The sequence below is a fragment of the Ooceraea biroi genome, chromosome 1 (assembly GCF_003672135.1).
Source record: "Ooceraea biroi isolate clonal line C1 chromosome 1, Obir_v5.4, whole genome shotgun sequence".
Lineage (NCBI taxonomy): Eukaryota > Metazoa > Arthropoda > Insecta > Hymenoptera > Formicidae > Ooceraea > Ooceraea biroi.
This window is the reverse complement of record NC_039506.1, coordinates 3,171,240-3,191,431: the sequence shown is the minus strand read 5'-3', so window position 1 is coordinate 3,191,431 and position 20,192 is coordinate 3,171,240. Positions and strand designations below refer to the sequence as shown.

At 40.1% G+C, this 20,192-nt stretch overlaps 1 protein-coding gene across 7 annotated transcripts in view; it reads right to left on the bottom strand.

The window, feature by feature from the left end:
• Positions 1–20,192, bottom strand: part of LOC105280364 (kinase D-interacting substrate of 220 kDa) — a 34,013-nt gene that overhangs the window by 2,967 nt on the left and 10,854 nt on the right. For 2 of the 7 annotated variants that reach the window (XM_011340870.3, XM_011340867.3), the window contains 20 exons: positions 6,959–7,090; positions 6,706–6,804; positions 6,529–6,627; positions 5,898–6,095; positions 5,713–5,811; positions 5,105–5,401; positions 4,361–4,736; positions 4,075–4,239; positions 3,585–3,792; positions 3,078–3,500; positions 2,788–3,010; positions 2,498–2,677; positions 1,962–2,421; positions 1,701–1,866; positions 1,176–1,629; positions 906–1,079; positions 680–824; positions 486–607; positions 325–330; positions 76–193 (listed from right to left, as the gene is read on the bottom strand). In XM_011340870.3, coding sequence (XP_011339172.1) covers positions 76–193; positions 325–330; positions 486–607; positions 680–824; positions 906–1,079; positions 1,176–1,629; positions 1,701–1,866; positions 1,962–2,421; positions 2,498–2,677; positions 2,788–3,010; positions 3,078–3,500; positions 3,585–3,792; positions 4,075–4,239; positions 4,361–4,736; positions 5,105–5,401; positions 5,713–5,811; positions 5,898–6,095; positions 6,529–6,627; positions 6,706–6,804; positions 6,959–7,069 — 4,123 coding nt within the window. In that variant the 5' untranslated portion in view covers positions 7,070–7,090. The other 5 variants (XM_011340869.3, XM_026970972.1, XM_011340868.3 and 2 more) reach the window with 5 other exon arrangements.

Sequence of the window (20,192 nt, the reverse complement as noted above, 5' to 3'; positions counted from 1 at the left end):
CGTTTTGCTCAGGCTGCGGTGGCTCCTGAACTATGACCAGAGGCAGTGTAAGTATTGGTACGGAAGTAGGCTCACCTGAAGAGAGCGAGTCTGTTGGTGCCACCGCTGGCGATGGCACATCTAACACGTCCTCGCAAGCCTCCTCGTTCAAAGTCTGCAGTGCGCCACAAATCATCTGCTCCTCTAACGTTACCTGAAATGTATACGCTAAATTCAACAGATCGTACTTGTTACGCGTACTTTGCATACGCGTGAATAAGCAAAACTGAGATCCTTAAGCTTCAAAATAAATTGTATCCAGCGTAATTACAGCAGCGAGCTTACCTGGAACTATTACCGAGTACGAGTGTAAGTGAACGAGAAATAAAATATTAATTTTGTAATAATATTTGTTGGAGATATTAATAAATCTATTTATGGTGGACAAGTTTTTCTGACTACATTAATAATTTTTTTTAATGTTTTTGATTCTGCCTGATTAATACCTGTTTTTCCATGATGGATTGCTTATTTTGATCACGACGAGCTGGCCCGTCCGTTCTCGACGCTCCCTTTTCCTTCTCCGCGTGAGTAGGTACACGTATTGAATTAGTTTGCAAATTATGATCTGTGGAAAAGAGAATAAATCATTGATTAAACTTAATTAAAAATCTGTACGAGAGGAAAATACCGGACGTACCTTTGCGCAAAGCTTGTTCGGACTCTACGGTAAATCGGACACTCCGAGGACCTTCCTCGTACGTGAATGACGTAAGTTCCATTTCCCTGAGCGATATAATCATCATGCGAAACAATTCCCAATCACCGAAAGCCATTTTAAATACCTGGAAAGAGACAGTTATGCGTTAATATTTAAATAACTTTTATTTTTTTGAAGCCACGAAGATAGCGTTCGAAAGGATTACCTTTTTCAGTTCTTGCAAGTCGCAATGTAACAAAACTCGGCCGTTAATATTGTTGTCCTTGATGACCTGCTTGTACATGAGTGTTTGAGCCGGATTGAGACTCTCAATCTTATCGATCAGATCGCAGACTCCGCTCACCGATAGAGATGAAAGCTTCGTCTCCAAAATCTCAGGCTGCAAACGGAGACGCAGCAATAAGTAAGATTATTCGAGATAAAACTCGTGCAACGGTTTATGATCTATCAATAAACTTGAAAATATCGACAATACCGGCAACGTGGTTGTTGCGAAAAGCGGCTTTGGCACCGGTTCCATGGGTGGCATAGGATGCATGGGAGCGACCCAAGTTGGAGCTTGCCACTCGAAATGTGGCTGATAAGCCCACGACGGTGTCGGCGGTACGGATCCCTGAGAACTCTGTTTGGCAAGTTTCGTGTATCGGTTCGTCAACGTGCCTCTATGTGGAGCCCACTGATCAGCGGCATGGCTGTGCCAAATGCCTCCTTGTTTGTAAGGGAAATCTTCTTCTACGCTCTGTTGCTCCTCCTTGATTTTCTTCTTAATGTACGGATCCAGATTGATAGTGAACGGCAAAAATATTTTCATGTCGCTGACGAGTAGACTGGACCGATGGAATGTAAGAAAAACGTCCAACTTGCGCTCGTCCCTGTCCATCTCGAGGAGTGGCTGCACCTCTTTCAGCACTGGGATCTGCGGTCGCACTCTAATAAAAATATTAAAAGATAGTGTAATATAAAAAAAGGCAGATCAACGAAAACACAAAAATTCACGTACTTATCATAAAGACTCTTCAATGACATATTGTCCTCCAGATTTTCCTCGTACATATCGTAGTGAAGAATGAGCCAGGACGTTCGGAAAGGCCATTGCTCGGTAATGTTGATCCAACTGGCCAGGTGATACCAATTGAAATCAATCTGGAATGCTTTAAGTAACCGTCCTGGAAGAGATAGATGTAATAAATATGCATGATAACTTAACAAGTACGATTATAACATTGCGCGACTCTTTCGTTCTTTTCGTTTCATTCTTTACCAGTCACGTAGACGACGTTCATCAGTCTCCTCATGCTGCGTGGATTCACGTCGCTGAAGTAGTCATCAGTGAGCAACATCTTATTGAGATCCTGTGCGCCACCGAGTCGATTCAGATTGCTGCCGATGCTGCTTGCGATCGACTCGCTCAATCGCAGCTTCCTGCTGCCTTTCCTAGCCTGGGGTTTAAGTTTCTCGTTGCTATTCATTATGGCCGATTCAGTACTGAGCCTCCTGTTAGACACCGAGTGATGCATGGTGTTGCTTGCAGTATAGGTGACGCTCTCCTCAGCTTCCGTCCATGCAGTCTTCTTGTAGTATTGAGCGGTCTGTTGTGCCACCTTCACCTTGCGCAATCCGCTGTTTTGCAGGTAAAACGGCAGGTGCACCATGTTCCTTAGGTAATCATGACCACCGATGTTCGACTCGGTGAACAATCTTCTGCTATTTACCTCTACTGCCTGGATACGCGAAATCGAACGATAAGTTCCATCGAATTACTTGCAATGTACCCATTAAAATTGTCCGACCTCTCACCTTAGCTATAATGTGCGGATCAATCGCTAGTATCACGACGAAGGGGTACCCGTTATCACTAAATAAGGCTTGTATAGCATCTAAAACCAATAAAACTTTATCCTGCTCGCAACTGTCCAAACCGTCTACTATTATGACTAGCCTGCTTTGTTGAGCCATGAAACTGTCCAAGCATTTGACCTATTTTTATAAAAATTTATGAAATATTATGATGTATTTATAAAATTGCGATTATAAAGCTACATTATAGCATTAAAATTTGAATTGCTACCAATAAACAGGTAATTTACCATTTCTGTCATCAAACTGACTTCAGCCCTCAGAGACTGAATGAACCCTTCGCTCTTCAGAGTCTCCAGTTTCGAAATACTACGTTGCAGATGCCTCCTCTGCGAGAAGACCAGTGCTTGCAACGTTCTGCTCCACGTGTACAGATTCGCTATTATACTAATGGCCAAGATCAAGGCGATCGTTATCATGATAATGTGAGCAGTGACTCGATCTATCGTGGGCCTAAAACATCACACGGTGCACGCATAAGAACGTTAATAATCGATATCAAGGGAACGTTGATACTCACTCGTCGCTCGAGATGTCTATGAGATAAACCGTAAGCACCGAGATGCCGATGAGCAGGCTGCAGAAGCAGAACTCGAATATCACTATGTACGGCAAGCAACACAGGTGCCTCCACTTCCACGTGGTGGTCGATTTGTCCGGTTTCGGCCGGAACGCTCGGTAGAGTCTGGTGGAGAGCGAACCAAAGTCGTTCTCGATGGAGTCGTACAGCGAGCCGACCATCTGCACGACCGCGTTCTCACCGGCGGCTGTCGTGCCCACGCGAGTCTGATCGGTGAAGTAAAACTTTATCGGCTGCACTGCGATGCCGTCGTGACACTGACCCCCCGGTGGATGACAGAAGATCACTTGCAATAGCAGTTTCAGCGCATTCAGCTTGGTGGTGAGCGCGACTGTCAGATTGTACGGCCAGTACCAATCGTACCTGCAATGCAAGATCTCTGTTGAGGCGAATCTGACGCGGATTGGCACCATCTCACGTAGCTTTCTTGTTACTGTTTCTGCTTACCTCTTGTGGGCGTACCAAACGAGCACCAGAAAAATATAAATGATAATCAATAGGCTTACTCCGCAGGCCACACCGATGATCCACGATTGCAAGGCGAGACCTATCGTGACTCCCACCAGCAAGGATATGTGTGCTACTACTAGAAAGAGTAAGGAAGAGAATTGGAACACCGGATCAATCCATTGCCGCGCAAAGTTCTTCATTTCCTCTGTGGACAGTAGCCGCCTTTAGTATCATTGCCTTTTTCAGTTTAGATGTATATAAACGAAAACATCCCAGAAGATATCTCGGAATTTTCTTGCGAATTTCATAGAAATTTAATGTGATTTATTTATTTCTCGAAATGGATAATATAAAGATTTAAGTTTCTCTAAAGAGAATTCTTTTCTTCAAGTTTATCGGAGATCTACAAGCATAGAGCTTCCGGGATACCTCCTGGTGAGTTTCTAGATAGCATTTGGATAGCTCCATAAGCTATATTTGCTGATACCTCTTAGCTTATTCAATAGGAATGATTTCCCAGAACCCCATTTTGCATAAAGGCCGACAGTAATTGGCGTGGAGAGTGACGGCTCGCTAAGAATATCTGCCAGCGCACTGCTGTATAAATCGTAACCGAGCATATTCTCATTGTCCTCGTTAGTATTCAAGCGTCCTGCAATTTCATCAGACTTCTATAAAAAAACACGTTAGGAAAAAAATTAAACGTGCCTGCTGCACGTGAAGCTATCAACGTGACGCCAATTAACGGACGTCCACGTAACCGGTTCACTTACGAGCACCAAATATCTGTCCGAGGATCGTCTTGGGGTGATTGACGTCGATGTTGTACGGAGTCTCGCCTTGTTTGTTCGGACGGTACAATAACTGGCTATTCTTTGGATTCCGCAGTAGTATCTCGACGATCGCTTTCGATCGCGCGCGCATCGCAATGTGCAGTACAGTGTCGCCCTTCTTGTCCGTAGCCGAGACCTTGGCTTTCTTGTCTAAAAGCAATTGCACGATTTCGGCGTTACGTGACCTCACCGCCCGTAGTAAAGGCGTGTCACCGTCTTTCGTGGCAATCTCCAGGTCTGGGTTAGCGTTTAGTAATAATTTGAGTATCGGTATATTGCCTTTCTCTACTGCTATGTAAGTTGCGGTTTTTTTATCCTAAAATATATACGGATGGGGTGGTTAGTTCGGCTGTGGAGCGAGCTCGGTAACCGCGGATGTGGGGCGACGACGTAGGGGGTCGCGAGCCTAGCTCGAAGTGGCTCTTACGCGCTCTTACGGATTTCGTCAATTCGCGCCACTTTATTCGGATGACCTTCGCGGGACTTCCTTTTTAATACTCGGACGACTCTCGTACATGTTTCACGTGGGACCAGTGTTGCGACCGACAAGATCCGACTGGTTATTAACTTCTCGAAATGACTTCGAAACGGCACATAAGAATCGCAAGAAAAGTGTTTTCTCTTTTTTTTCCAAATCGGTCTTCGAGGAAGATACGCGAGTAAGGAGAAGACGATGTATCGTACCTTTCCGGCGATGTCGACGTCGGCGTACTTCTTCAGTAGAGATTCCACTACGCCACGATGACCACCTTTAACTGCGTGAATCAAATTCGTATCCCCCGTTCGATCTTGGATATTAACGTAGGCGCCGGCATTTAAAAGGGCATTGGATATTTCATGGTGACCTTCACGACAGGCTATCGCCAGAGCGGTGCAGCCGTCTTTGTCCAGAGCATTCACGTTGGGTTTGTGCTCCAACAGTAACAGCACCACTTCTACGTGGTTACCGAGGGTAGCCACGAGCAAGGCGGTCCACGAATACTGCAAAGATCATGAGAACAAACGTAAGTACAAAAAATATATGAGAGATATATTAAAATTGAAAAGATAAATTGAAATATTTCTTATAAAGTGCAGCAATATTGTTACAAGACACCATTCAGAATAAATGATAAACAGTTCTGTTTCAAATAAATAAAAAGAATTATAATAATCATATAATAATATATAGGGTGTGTCATATTTTTATCGTATCACTATTATTAATATATAAAATAAATAAGCTATTATTAATATATAATGATGGAAAAATATTGTCCATATTTTCCTCTTTTAATTTATATTGCTCTTACCATGCCCGCCGTATCGACATTGGCTCCGGCCTTGAGAAGTGTATCAACGATTTCTACGTTTCCCTTGCGCGATGCCCACACGAGCGCCGTAGTACCATACTTAAAAGAAAAGAAAATGAGCATAGGTATCCCAAGAGTGAACGTGATGAGGTCATCGATTGGTGGCCAAGCTCGTCGATCATTACCTTATCACCGACATTGACCTTCGCCCCGTGAGCAATGAGATCCTTGACTATATCAGGGTAACCCCTGCCAGCGGCCCATAATAAAGAAGAAATATGAAAATTCCCATGCGCGTTGACGTCAGCTCCGCGCCCCAATAACATCGTCACCGTTGCCGATTTACCCTTATACGTCGCCCACATGAGCGCCGTCCACCCACCCTGGAATAGGACACAATTATCGAATCTTTATTTACTAGTATAAAAATGTCAATTTTTCCATGAGAACGGCTATGCAATTAATTAAACTTTTTCTTTAAGTTTTATGCACTCTGAAAGAGCTTTTTTCTTTTTATAAAAGAATTTATTTTTCCTTAAAAATAAATAAGCATGAATTAGTCAGAGAGGAATCTGAAAATATAGGAAATACTGTTAATGATGCATGTTGATAATATATTTTAATAATAAAACAAAATAAAAAATTTTGAGATATACATGAATTTTATATTCATAAAAGCAGTTTTTAATCGTCGGAAAAATTTTCAATTCATAAACACGAAATGAGACAGTATCTATTAGCTTGACTTATATATGTTATTTGCTAGTTTGTGTAAATTGGCACTGCGCCAGACTAATAAAATTTGCATCTTTTTACCATGTCTCGGTGTTCCAATTCGGCGCCGTGCTCCAACAACTCGAGACAGATCTCGGTGTGGCCTTCCTTCGCTGCGCACAGCAATGCCGTCCAATTATCCTGAAAACAATGATACACGTGCACATTAGAATTTTAATCTGTTCCATGCAATTAAATAGATCGTCAGCAGATACTAACCGCGTCTTCAGCGTTGACGTCCGCTCCATGATTGATGAGCTCTCGGACGAAGTGTATTTTTCCCTTAATTGCTGCAAGGATGAGAGCGGTGCTGCCATTCTGTTGTAAAGAAATAATTTCTCAAATTAGATTTATATTTATTTTTATTCGGAAAAATGTTTTGTCATCGATGTGACATTAAATAATATAAAATTTTTCCTTACAAAAATACGTACAATTAAAGAGACTTCCTTTAAACATTTATGATTTTTACCTCATCTCTATCGTCGACCTGTACACGTTTATTGTCGAGGAAACTTTGGAGTCCAGCGAGATTATCATCTGTGATGTAGCTCGCGAGCGATCGGTAACAAAGCGATACCATCGAGTCAGTCCGATGCAATGTCTGCGAAAGAATCAAAGAAAATTATCATTAAATTCTAATTATGTATAATTCTTATTATTATGTTATTATATTAAAAGAGCAAAAAACTTTAGAGTAAAATTCCATGAATGAAATCAAACAGATTCAATCTCACTGCATGCGAAAAAACCCATATGCGAATGGCAAAATGCACCATTCCATTTCACAGCTTGTAACTCAAGCAACACAGTTGGTATATTGTTGCTTAGATAACATTTTTCACACAACTACAGAAAAGTATTAGATCTCTTAAATATAAAATACAATTTGTTGATTCTTTTGTTCATCCTCAATTATTTTCAAAATAATTTTCGATAATGTTTATAAATCCCATCGATTAATTTAATTATAAGTATTTCTTATTATATTTTCGAGCTTGGTATATATAGTCAATTGTTGAATATTCTGTCAATTAATTAGTTTAACATTTCCAGGGAAAGTTTTTAGATTTCTTAAATTTATCCACCGAATCTCTTCTCCGCATTATTCACCAAAATGTCTCAATTTCGCGTGTGTAGTGTAGTTTACATAATATGTTCATTATGTTCATATCTGACGTAAATGGTACAGCTGAGATATCACAATAAATTACAGGGATAGCTTTCAAGTTATCGGAATGTAGAAGTAGTGAAGAGTGGTAAAGCATCGATTTTGATTTGCCGCGGGAGCGTAATTTCACACTTTACAGTATAAATATCACAAGCGAACTGTATATAATAATAAGCGAAATATAAATCGTGAAATACATCCTCCAAGATTTCTGAGATTCCAACTGCAAATCTCACATGTGGCACATCTTCCTTTTAAGTTTTCTTTTTTTTAGTTCTCAGCATGTTCTGCGCGTTATCTCGTAGATGTAATAAATAGATATTTTCTCAATTAATCTTAATAGATCTTAATTAAGACAGAAATCACCGTTACACACCTGATCGCTCTTTCTTTTCAGCGATACTACAATTTATTACGTTTTACGACAATATTGCATCACACAACAGCTGCGGACGTGCTTCTGTGAAAGTATTGCGTATTACGGAATATATCACCCGTAATTTGGTTGGGTTCAGTTTTACCTTCCGACTGCAACTGGAGCGTGCGCATTCTCCATTCCGAAGAATGGAGAAATTAATCGCATTTCTAGGTCTTACAGAGTCTGAATCTGGGTCAATGACAGTGAGTGTCACGAGAAGTGAATGATAAGGGATGATCTTGCATACAACGGGAAGCTAATGAAACGTTATCGATTATAAGCAATCTCTTCTTTTTCAATTTCTGATGAAATTCGTAGATGCGAAATAAAGTAGAGACCATCGAAATTTAATTTTTATATCCTTCTTTTTTACATCGTTCTTCCGTTGTAATTAGTTTCAATATTTATTTATTTGCTATTTTTCTCTCTCTTTTATTTATTATTTTCTATTCTTTTTTCACTGTTTTTGTCTTATTGTTTATTTCTTACGGCGTCTTGCACGTCTAAGCCGATCAGTGAATAAACATTTGCGAGATAAGATAATATTAAAGAAAAAATTCAATTGCGATTTCTGTTCTAAGGCTTCGAATAGTAATGTTGCTGCTATGCAACGTATTTATATATATGCGATTATTGTCAAATACTACACAACATTCTAAATGTTAATGCAAACAAACACGTGTTAAGCGCACCGAGCAGGTATATAATCCCGCAGCAAGTAACGTGTTTCTACAAGAAATTCCTGTGGGAACAGTTAATGACATTTCGCCAACATGTATTATGGATGGAATCTGCAACGTAACGCGCGTAAATTGGCTTGGCATTTATAGTGTGTGAGGGGATAATGCTATCAAATATACTATGATGGAATTAGACTCATAATCCTTCGATACATGAAAGATCCCTAGGTCGCTCACTTAAGACAATTTAGTAATAACATCTACATTAAGATATTAAATTTCCAATCCTACAAATATTAAATATTTGAAAATCTTGAACAATTATTTAAATCCAAAGTTTATTCAATTAATGCTATTTATATTTTACATAAAAATGGAGTAAAAGTTTGATTAAAAAAACTAGGTGAAACAGATAGCTTGCGCCAGAACTGTAAATCCACATGTTGCAAAGTCAAAATTTCAAAGCGCGTCAAAATTATCATTCACGTCGACGGTCGTACCTTCACGTTGCTCTAAAAAATTATTTATCCTCAGTCTCTAGAGTCTCCTATGCTTTCAGAGATTGTAGCACTGTTCGTCGTTTAACGACGGTTCGGACTCTACTAATAATAAATAAAAATCCGACGCTGCGGGAGTGCAAACGCATACACATACACGCATCGTACACACACGCGCACACATACGTTTAGAAATGCGTTAGATCAGCTCTTCATGCGGTCGATTTTGTCACTTCGCTGAAATCGTTGGCAGTGGTATGGCTCGTACATACCACGGCAAACGTGCGCTTATATCGGTGACTGTGTTAATCCGTAAGCGTTGGCGGATATCAGCTTGCTCGCGTCAAGATCAATGACAGAACCGAGGCAAAATTCCGTTATATAGTACCTGAGATTACATAAGTAGGAATCTCCAAAATTTCCGCAACTATAGGATTGACACGTTTCTATCAAATTAAACATTGCTAAGACGATAAAGACCAGTTTGTACGTCGGCTTATCAGATCATCAGTCGTAGCTATGAAGAACGTCATTAAACTAAAACAAATGGTCTTAAAAAAGGCAAAATTTTAAAAAAGAACGCAAATATTCTATTAAATTAGTGCGAAACTAATCTAGAATAGAAATAAATTTTAAAATGATACGATGAAATATAGATATAACAGACTTTTAAATGTAATTTCGTGTATCTACTTTGAAAATTGTGACATTATCAGAATTTTAAATATTTGTGAAATTATAAATATATAATTATATTATATAACAAATCTACTACATAGTTCTAAAATTATATATATATTTAATTCAAAATTTAGTTATCTAAATTTTTAATATTGAAAATGACTTTCAATTATTCTTTTAAACGTTTAATTGTTATCAATACGATAACGCACAGCGGCAGACACGACGTTAATAAAACTGTGAGATATTATTAGATTGATGGCCGTGACATTTAATCACTTTTCGTGGATTTTCTTACTTTGCAGTTATAAACGCTTAAGCGACAATTCCGATAAGATAAACGCTTAAGCTGCGTCGACGTTTTTGTCGTCGACATTCTTTCACAGCGGCCTGTAACAATTAACGTTTTATTACCCGCAATGAAAGCATCGTCGTCAAATCATTTCGACTCGGTTCGATCTTAACCAGGCGTATCAATTCAAAGCGTGAATCATTCCAACTAGAACACGTGCCACGATTTAATCGATTCTGGTGTTATTGATACACTCTTCACACGTCAATGTCTGGCCAACATGATACATGATACCAGAGCTGTGTGCGGCTTCATCCATTCGATAAATTAACGATAAAAAATTACGCTTCTTTCGTTTTAATTTAATTATCATTAATTTAATTGTTCTGAATGATCTCTTCCGAATTATGAGCGTCAAAACTAATTAAAATTTAATTAACAATTATTTAAAGGATTTAAAATAAGCATGTGGAAAAAACTTGTACGACTTATTTTAGCTACGATTTCGTATCCAAAACAAGAACTTTACAAGATATGAATTTGAGTTTTATTTCTATTTCAAAATCGTTGTCAATATGTGTCAATCACATCACGCTGATTTTTCTACTGTTTCCGCAAAGTATTCTAATATTTCATCAATCAATTCTACTTCGACTAGAAAGGCGGCATGGTCTCACTCTTGCAACAGGTGTTAACAAAAAAGAAAAGATGAAAAACGAAAAAAGAGGGGTACGACGTGCAACCTTGACTCTTGCACTAACCGCCTGGGAGTGCCGTCGAATGCCGAAGTTGAACTTGCGGCCGGTGCCATCGGTGGCCGGCGCCGTGAACGTAAAGGTGGGCACGTGGAACACATGCGGGAACGTGTGATGGTGATGATGGTGAGGCTGATGATCGTGCTGAGAATGGGGGTGCAACTGATAATCCCCGTTTTGCCAGCTCGCGCCGTGATGCAACTCGGGTATGTGAAGACGCAGAAATGACTTTAAGCGGCGACGCGTTCCGCCGACGCTAACATCGTCGTCGTCGACGGCCGAGGAGGCGGTTGGCAGGTTCGACAGGGTGGCACTTCGATGCAGACCCTCGCCGCTGTTCGGCAGAAGAGAGTTCGGCACGCCGGGAATAGCTCCTAGGAGGCTTGGTGCCAGACTCGAGCAGATCGCCGCGTTTGCTATGCTGAACTTCCGGATGGGGTTCACGCTGGTACCAGCGAGGATGTCCTCGAACGTCGGCGATTTCGGGGAGGTCGTCGTGACGTTCGCCTCGCGTTGATGGCCTGACTGAGTCAGATCGACGCTCATCATCGGCAACGTCGATCTGCGGATACTCTTCATGGACTTCTCATTGATGATGTGGTACTCTTGGACTGGGACGGTACTCGATGCTGAAGACTGTGAGACCTGCTCGGGCACTTCTGCAATGCTTGGCTGAAGCTGTTCTTTGACTAGCTTTTTGCTGGCTGATCCCAGTGAAGTTGAACTTCTTTGTCTTTCGTTTTGGGAATGCACGGGCTGTTCTATTTCTAAGGTTTCCGCTGGAGTCCTTGGCTGGTCGGACGCTAATTGCGAACGTTTCGCCCAGCTCGCGGTGATTGGTTTCACATGGATGCGTTCTGGATGGTTTCCCATTGATGATGAAACTGGATTCGCTTTTGATGAAGAGTGAAGCCTCGCCGGTGACTCCTTCGCGATGAAATTTTTATGTTTCATGGCCGAGGGAGCCACGTCCGAATCCGCGATCGGTACTACCGATTCTCCCGTATCGATTTTCGAGAGCACGTCACTGCCACACTTGGCATCCACGTTGCTTGCATATTGCGACGAAGCTTCCAGTAAATTCTCGGAGCTCTCGGATGATTGCAAGCTGCCGAAAACGCTTCCAGCAGGTAACAATGTGGAAGAGGCAAACTCAAGATCGAAAGATGGATTCAAGTTTAAAGTTTCCACTTTTGTGGCGCTGGATCTGCCTCTCGAATCTCTTCTCGAGTCCTTGTCAGATAAAGAAGATGTTTCGGGCATCTTTTCCAATTCCTTTGCTGACAAGTTATCCTCCTTTTCCTCGATGTCATCCTCATCGAAGCTCACTCGAAAATAAGCCGAAGCGATTCGGTTGCGCTCTTCTTTGGCTTTCCGCATCATTAATCTTTTACTGATTCAGTGCAAAAATGAAGAACTGCATTCACTGAAGGAAGCATGCGCGTATAGTACTGTCACCAAATAGTATTCCATTGTGCTTTGGATGGATTGATGAGATAACAGATGACAACTCGTGCAAATACATCAAATATCTTAAAAAAATACAATCTCTTAGTTTAAAAGATATAATGTGTCAATTTAATGAAATAAGTTGTAAAATCAATTTAATGGAAATAAATGCATAGAGAAATATTTCATATGGATTTACACTGACTGAATCTTTCTTCAAAATTGCAACTTATTGTGTTTAAGCATCGTGTGTATCTAATTCCGAAGAATTGATACAGAAAAGATACGCAAGTCAATTATTTTAAAGTTAATTTCAAAATGCAATGTATAGAAAAATAATACGTACATCGATCAGTAAGACAATACAGCGTCTTCCAAAAAAAGATAAGGCTTGTAACAATTTTAAGATACGATAACTTCTATTTTAAGACGTGACAACTTCTCTATCTTCAATTGTTATCGTAACATTAGCGAAGCGGCAATTAAGGACAACCGACGCGACGTAGCAATTATTTCCGCGTGTCTTCGGCAAAAATCGAAATCTCGACGCATAAATGTTACACCGATTCCGATCTTTGTTGCGAACAGATTTAACATCCCGATGGAGAACCCGAGATTGCTCCGAATTATCGATATACCGTGAGAAACGGACCCTTGACAGAGTGGTGAGTCTGAGCATCTTTTCCAAATTTCGCGTGGTCATCATTCGTCGATTCGATCAGAGCTGATTGGCAGAGCTTGATCCGGCTAGATTGGTAGCCACTTGTCGAGGTCCACGAGACCTTCTTTCACGTCGTCGAGGCACGTTTGTTGCTGAATATCGGCCGGTCCAGAACTGACACGAGGCAAATCACGAGGCACGATCACGCCAGCAAATCGCTTCTCCGGAGAACAACGTGCGGATACATCGCGCGACATTTATATATCGCGGTGGGATCTCTCTATGAGAGCTCGTGTACATACGTACGGCTTGCAAAGCGGAATCGGTGCGTAATGACGCGTGCTGCGTATTGTCAGTGCCGTAAGCTTCCTAGGCTGGAAATTATTTTGCGCGTATCGCCGCTTTGATATGCGATATCGAGAGATAACCATTTGACACTCTTATCGTTAATGGAACGTTAATTAATTAAATTACAACAACAAACGCAAACAAATTTCTGCGAGGGCATCAGGAAATCACAATGTTTGTGGAATAATACAAGATACTCGGACATCGGTAAAGGGACAACATTGATTCGATTGTTCCTCACAAATTTTATTTGAATTTTAAAAAACCCGATTTTTATCAGTAATATAATATTTCAAATAACTTTAATTAAATTTGAGCTGCGATATGTGCTGAGTTACGCGTATAAATCACGCGCATTTTGTTCCATTTCGACATGAAAATTGGTTGTTTCGTCACTTTTATGCGGAAATAATGCGCAGAATGAAACTGCGGAATCAGTAGCGAAAATAATCGAGGAAAATAAGTTTTCTTGCGCACTGCTCATGTTTTGTTACACAAGAGAATGGATGTCGCGCGTAGCACGCATCATTACTTGAGATCTATGCAGAATTGCTCAAAATGGAGTCTGGTCGGCGAGAGAGAGAGAAAGATACAATATTTTTTGAGATAATAAGCGAGAAATACGACATGTCAACGACGTCACCGATTCGTGATAACGAACTGTGCGGTAGGAATATAATTGCAAGCACTCGCCGCGGTCTTCAACGGTTAATCCTACGATTGCACGTTGTGGATTTGGCGCGGCAGTGGTTTGATTAAACAATTTGCAAACACAGCGATAAGCGTGCGTGATTAAACCGCGATTTTTGTTTAGCTCCACAGTAGCGTACCCACTGACCCAATTGGGAGCTCAGATCAGAAACGCGAATGAACTTTAAATCATCGGTAATATGCGTTAATTCTATTGCGAACGCAGGAATGCTCAATTTTTCGTGCATTTGACACGTGCACGAGACATCGTGTAAACAGTTTGGTTTAAAATTAAGTCCGTATTTATCGCGAAGCGCGAAACGTTGATTCTCGACGAATATTGATAGCATGTGTCAATGGCCGCGCGTTCGTGAGAAATTGTTCGAACAATTAACGGAAACGTCAAAGCGTAATGGGAAAAATATCTGTGACATATTAAACAATCAATTAAAAATTATACAACACATGTATAAATACCAGAGTCTTGCAAAAATGTCTGTTACAAAAAGACGGTAGTAATGCAAATAAATTTTTAAGTTTCATAAATTAACGAGAAAATATAAAAAAGGCAAAGACCGCAACCATTTATAGAATATTACTTTGCTTTGAAGCAGGCGTCGCTCTTTTGCGGGCACTCGCCACGGTTATCGTACTAATCCCGGCCAATTAAAGCTCTCGGTAAACTAATCAATTGTGTACGCGGAACTTTACTGGGCCTCATAAAACAGAACGACACGATGCCATTCGACGAAACAATATCTCGATCGCTGTATCAGTAGCATCGAACTAATAATGCTGTCGTTTCTCGCGAATTTCTAAAGTTACGCATGTCGTGTATCAAACTCTGCCAACTAATCAGACACAAGACAAAAGAAAAATTAATTTTGCTCAAGAGACAAATTGTATTGAAATATGTTTGTGAGTGATGTTTTCGCTTTGGAACGAAGGAATTTTTCCAGAGGAAAAATTATAACATGAATCATACATGAGGCAATATTAGATGATTACTTCGCATAGACTAGTATCGCATAGACATTTTAATATTTTTGAATTCGCGTGTTGATCAGCTAATTGCGAAAACACAACTTCATTGACCATCGAAAAGTCAACTAAGAAAACATATTGCTCTGTTGCATACATAACATGTATATAATCGATGAATGTAATAAATGATGAACAACGATCGTAAAATCTGGTGACAATAATTGTGATTACGAGCACCTAATCGTAAACTTTGTTGTGATTTATGCCTGCAAATGCAGCAACACAACACAAAAGGTACTGCTCGTTAAACATAATGCAATAATATTTTTAGACACGTGGAATTGTGGTGGTGTGGTTATTTTTACTGCCGTTATAATAACTTTATAATTTTCCTTTAAAATAAAAAAATGTATTACAGTTTTATTAATGTCTCGTCACTCCTGTAATATTATGTATTTATTATTAACGATAGTAATTATTAAATTATTAATTATATAACATAATAATATATACAATGAATAATATATACAATAGTTTGTTGCAGATTTTAGTTGATATTATCAGTTTCATCCTGTCTGTTTCTGTCGCTCAGACGTCGTTATGTATCACGCGTAAAGGGTAAGTATATTGACAGCAAGATATCGAAAACCGATGAAGCATTTATAATTGCGCGTGGCAATAATCATGCACATAATGTTCTCTATCTTCATCACATTATATATATATATATATATATATATATATATATAATAATAATTTAATTCATGCGCCTGTAAATCGACGTAAGTTTTTTATTAATCGTGAAAAAATATACGTATAAAATCTGTATTATCTTAATCTGTATCACTGTAAATATTAGAAAATTTAAACTGATAGAAAGAGGACGTTTACTAGTATTCTAAAATTATTCCAACAAATATGAATAATTATATAAATCTATTGATCGTCTTCAATGTCTGGCACGAGATCAAATTTATTCTTGCAAATAAGCTATGAATAAACGTACCATATTTTCAAATAAGATTCGCATACCGCATTCTACCGTTAAATATGTGCAAAATATTTTGGAGCACAAAGTTCTGTAAGTTATTTTCGTAGATAATTCGCCGAAAAGGAGCTTTATTAGAACGTCGTATCCAATCGTCGTAGAAATGTATTAATTTTGACTCAGAAATTTCTAACGTGATTTATTCTAAGCCTACTCATGCTATAAATATCAACGAAGTAAATATTGACGAAAGTACGGCATTTACGTCATTCGAGCGAATTAGGGAATTCCTTCGATCGCATGACTCGTCTGTGCAATCCATGCACTTGGTATATTTGCTCTGAAAATCTCACTCGATAAATACGATGCATTTTGCGATGCAGACACAGCGCAACGCAATTATCCGAGACACCGAGTCTGTCTGTCATCCGAAGTGTCAGGAAATATTGTCAGGTCGTAAGACACCGTCACCTGACATCGTTATTACCCGTGTCATTTATCTCAACAGAGAGACATCTCGACAAAATCTTGGCACGCTCGTCGTAGTGAAGAGCGAAAGAAGATGGGAGTTTCATTCATAAAGTTTGTCGTATCCTGTGGGGCTACGATTGATATGATAAATTATTATGGAGTATGTTGTGATACACATAAAAACACTAAAATTAATTGTCCCGAAAATATGTAATCTGGACCATATTTATAATCATGGAAAAGCACTTATATATTAATAATCGAATCTATCGTTCTCCAATTAAATTGCACACAACATTTTTAAATACTAGTGCCGAATAATCATTGCGATTTAAATCTTTGCCAGAGAAACTCAAGGTTTGTCGACAAACAAATTTGCTGTGTATGCATCGAATTTTAATATAGATCTTATGAACGATATAAAACGATATTGTACGAGACTTGCAATAAAAGACGTCTTGTTCTTGAGACAAAGAGACATCGAAGAAATCATCGAATCGTCTACCTGTTTGCTCCTATTCCAGAACGATTGAATAGCTTGCTGGCACGTTGAGGAAAGAGACCCGTAGCTTTTGCTGGATCCCTGCTGGCGCAGGGACAAGAGGGATGCATTTCGCCCGCTGATATTCAACAGACTCGTTCTCTCGTTCGTATATTCCATCGAACGGAGATCGGTGTCGGATCCGCTCATGCTCCGATTAATCACGATCACGCAATTGAGAGAATCAGTCGGTCAGATACACCCAGTATTCGTCCATCGCTTCGCTCGCCTGGCATAACGAGGAGTATTCACAAAAGGGCAGCCAGTCCACATTGCAGCGCAATGTATTCAAGCAGTCTGCATTCCATTCTGTTTTTTATTATATATTCGTTTATTCAGAGTCATCCCCTTTAGCCGCATGCTCCTCTTTGCGCGACCTACTTCCATTAACTAGTCTCCTCAGGTTGTTAGGATCGTGGCGAAGGAAAAGAAACGCAGCTGAAGGAAACGAAAGCTCGACGTTTCTGATCGCGAGTGTGCGTTATGCGCGAATGCAAATCGTGTCGAGTCCGATCAGGCAACCTTGTCAAATGTAAAGTGACCATCTCGTCCACGGAATGGTACCGTTAGCGGTTTTCGTCAGAGTTGGCCCGTTCGGCCTGTTTACGCGGTCACTTCACGTGGCGATTCGAAGCGGCGCGAATTCGGTATGCATGACCTGTCCAAGGTTTGCCTGTGCCACGTCCACGATCATCCACGAAGGTCCCTGTGAATTTCCAGGATGCTATATCGCGTGGCTCTTAACAAGTTCTCCAATCGTGCAATCCGAGCCATGGATGTAACGATACAACATCGACCGTGTAATTGGCGACACTTGGTCGACCAGGTGACGCAACTGGAAACCCAATCTTGCGATTCGTAGCACGATGATACTCAGATACGTACATCACAAAGTCACACCGCGTAGCGGCACAAAGTAATTCCTCCGCAACATCCCGTTATCTCTCCTTAGGGGCTAACTGTTACCTCAACTTACAACAACCGCGGGTCCATTGAGTCACACGAGACAGACACGAGGCAAGGCAGCCGTAGGAGGATGTCCGTGAGAAATCGCGCCGTTTTCGACGCGACTGGCACATCTCTGCACCCGAATGCATCACACGTCACAACACATGTCTCTACAACCGCAGATCGGCATTAGGATGTTCACGAGAGGAGGATCATCTCAGTTGGCAGATTCGAGGCGTCGATCAAGTTCGCAGCCGAGGTTCCGTCGTCGAGGAAATTCACCGGGAGACTCGCGAGCTTCCGAAATGCTCGTTTCGCAGATAACAACTCGGGAACTCGTCTTGTTTCCGTGTGTCTACGTCAATCTCTCCCTCACTTACGGGTCGTACCCTATCTTGCGAGGAGGAGTCACTCGTCAGGGTCACAGCAGGATAAACTCTTCGAATTGGATGCTGCGACCTTTCGATACGGCGGATCACGTCCGCGACGCAAATGACTCATTAATTATCGCGTGCGAATAAAATCGTCGCGCTCGCGCACGGAATAAATAACTCGCCGGAATGATTAATGAAATAAATAACCAGATCGTAATTGTGCTCGCGAGGCTTGCGAGGCCGCCGAGATTCGTTCGCGATGAATTTTTCGTGGATCAACACCTCGTGGATTAATGTCCGTCTTGTCGTGCGAAAATGAATGGCCGATTATTCCGTGAGCGATGAACCACAGAGAAGATACGGGATACAAGGCAAACGAGTATATGACCAATTATCAATGTCTTACGACCGCGACGACGTTCGATAAGGCGCGGCAAGAGCGGCCATTCCGCGCGAGATATGCTATCTTGAGAGATAGAAAGTACTTATGGAAAACGAGTTGTGATACAAAAGTTATCGATGATGCCAGTGTAGGAAGAATGCGACATCTTGGAAACGTGGAATTATTATAATATCTCTTGAATATTCTTGCTATCTTCACAAAAGAATTAATATCTATTGATATTAATTTCTGGAAAACGATATTTTTCAGCAAGCAAAGCAAATTCTCGTTTTTCTTTTAAATATAATCATAAAATAATTACCTAATAAATCTCTCAGAGTATGTATGAATGTATACATATATATAAAAGTTTAGAAAGTTTATATTTCTTTTGTCACAAATAAATATGATGTGCATTTATAGTGTTGTGAATAAATTATAACGAAAATTTAAATTTGAATATTATAGCGAAAATAAAAGAAAAAAGATAGACACAATAGATAGATAAACAAACCTATGTGCGTGTTAAAATTTCATAAAAATGTGGGACGTAGTCAAAGCATTTTGTGTACCCTTTTTACTTACGAGTTTTCCTGCACATTGTACTGGATAATCACAATGATTTTATTAGATTAACCTAATCTGCCAAGATGACAATGTGATGATCAAACTCGTCCCTCCTATCTTTTACTATCGAGCACCGATGAGCATTGACTCAAAAATATTCCTGGCACCGTATCAATGGCTACCGCGAGTACTTCGTGATTCATAGTGCCATTAATGAAATTTCACAATCGATTTCGAGCACATCGCGATCCAAGTGATAGATTTACTGTCGTGTCATGACACAAGCCACACTTTCTAATTGATCAACTGCGAGGCATCCTCCTTGTCAGACACCTTGTAATACCGAAGACTACCAATGCGGACAAGGCAATGCATGAAACGAGATATCTCCTATTCGATCTTAATAAACCGCGCCGCCGATTTACGTACGTTTTTGGCAGCACTTCATGAATGAGTAATGCCCATCATGATTCGTACTCGTGAACATCCACGCACTGTTTTAATTTTATAGTACTCTGAATTGATTGCAGCAACATTGCGCGCGCAATTAATGTTAACTCTTCTGTCAATCACATTGTACTACTTTAACAGAATGCGTGGCTTCAATATATAAAGCTTCACAAAAATAATTGAAAATAATTGAAAAATAATTAAAAAAATTCCTAACCAAATTAGTTGCCAAAAAAATGTTTAATATTAGTCTGGAAATTTGCTAGAAAAAGATTAAATATTACAAAACCAAGTATCAGTACCGAGAAAAGAATAAATAACGCACCCTTTCAAAGAACATTTAATTTTCTTAGAATTGA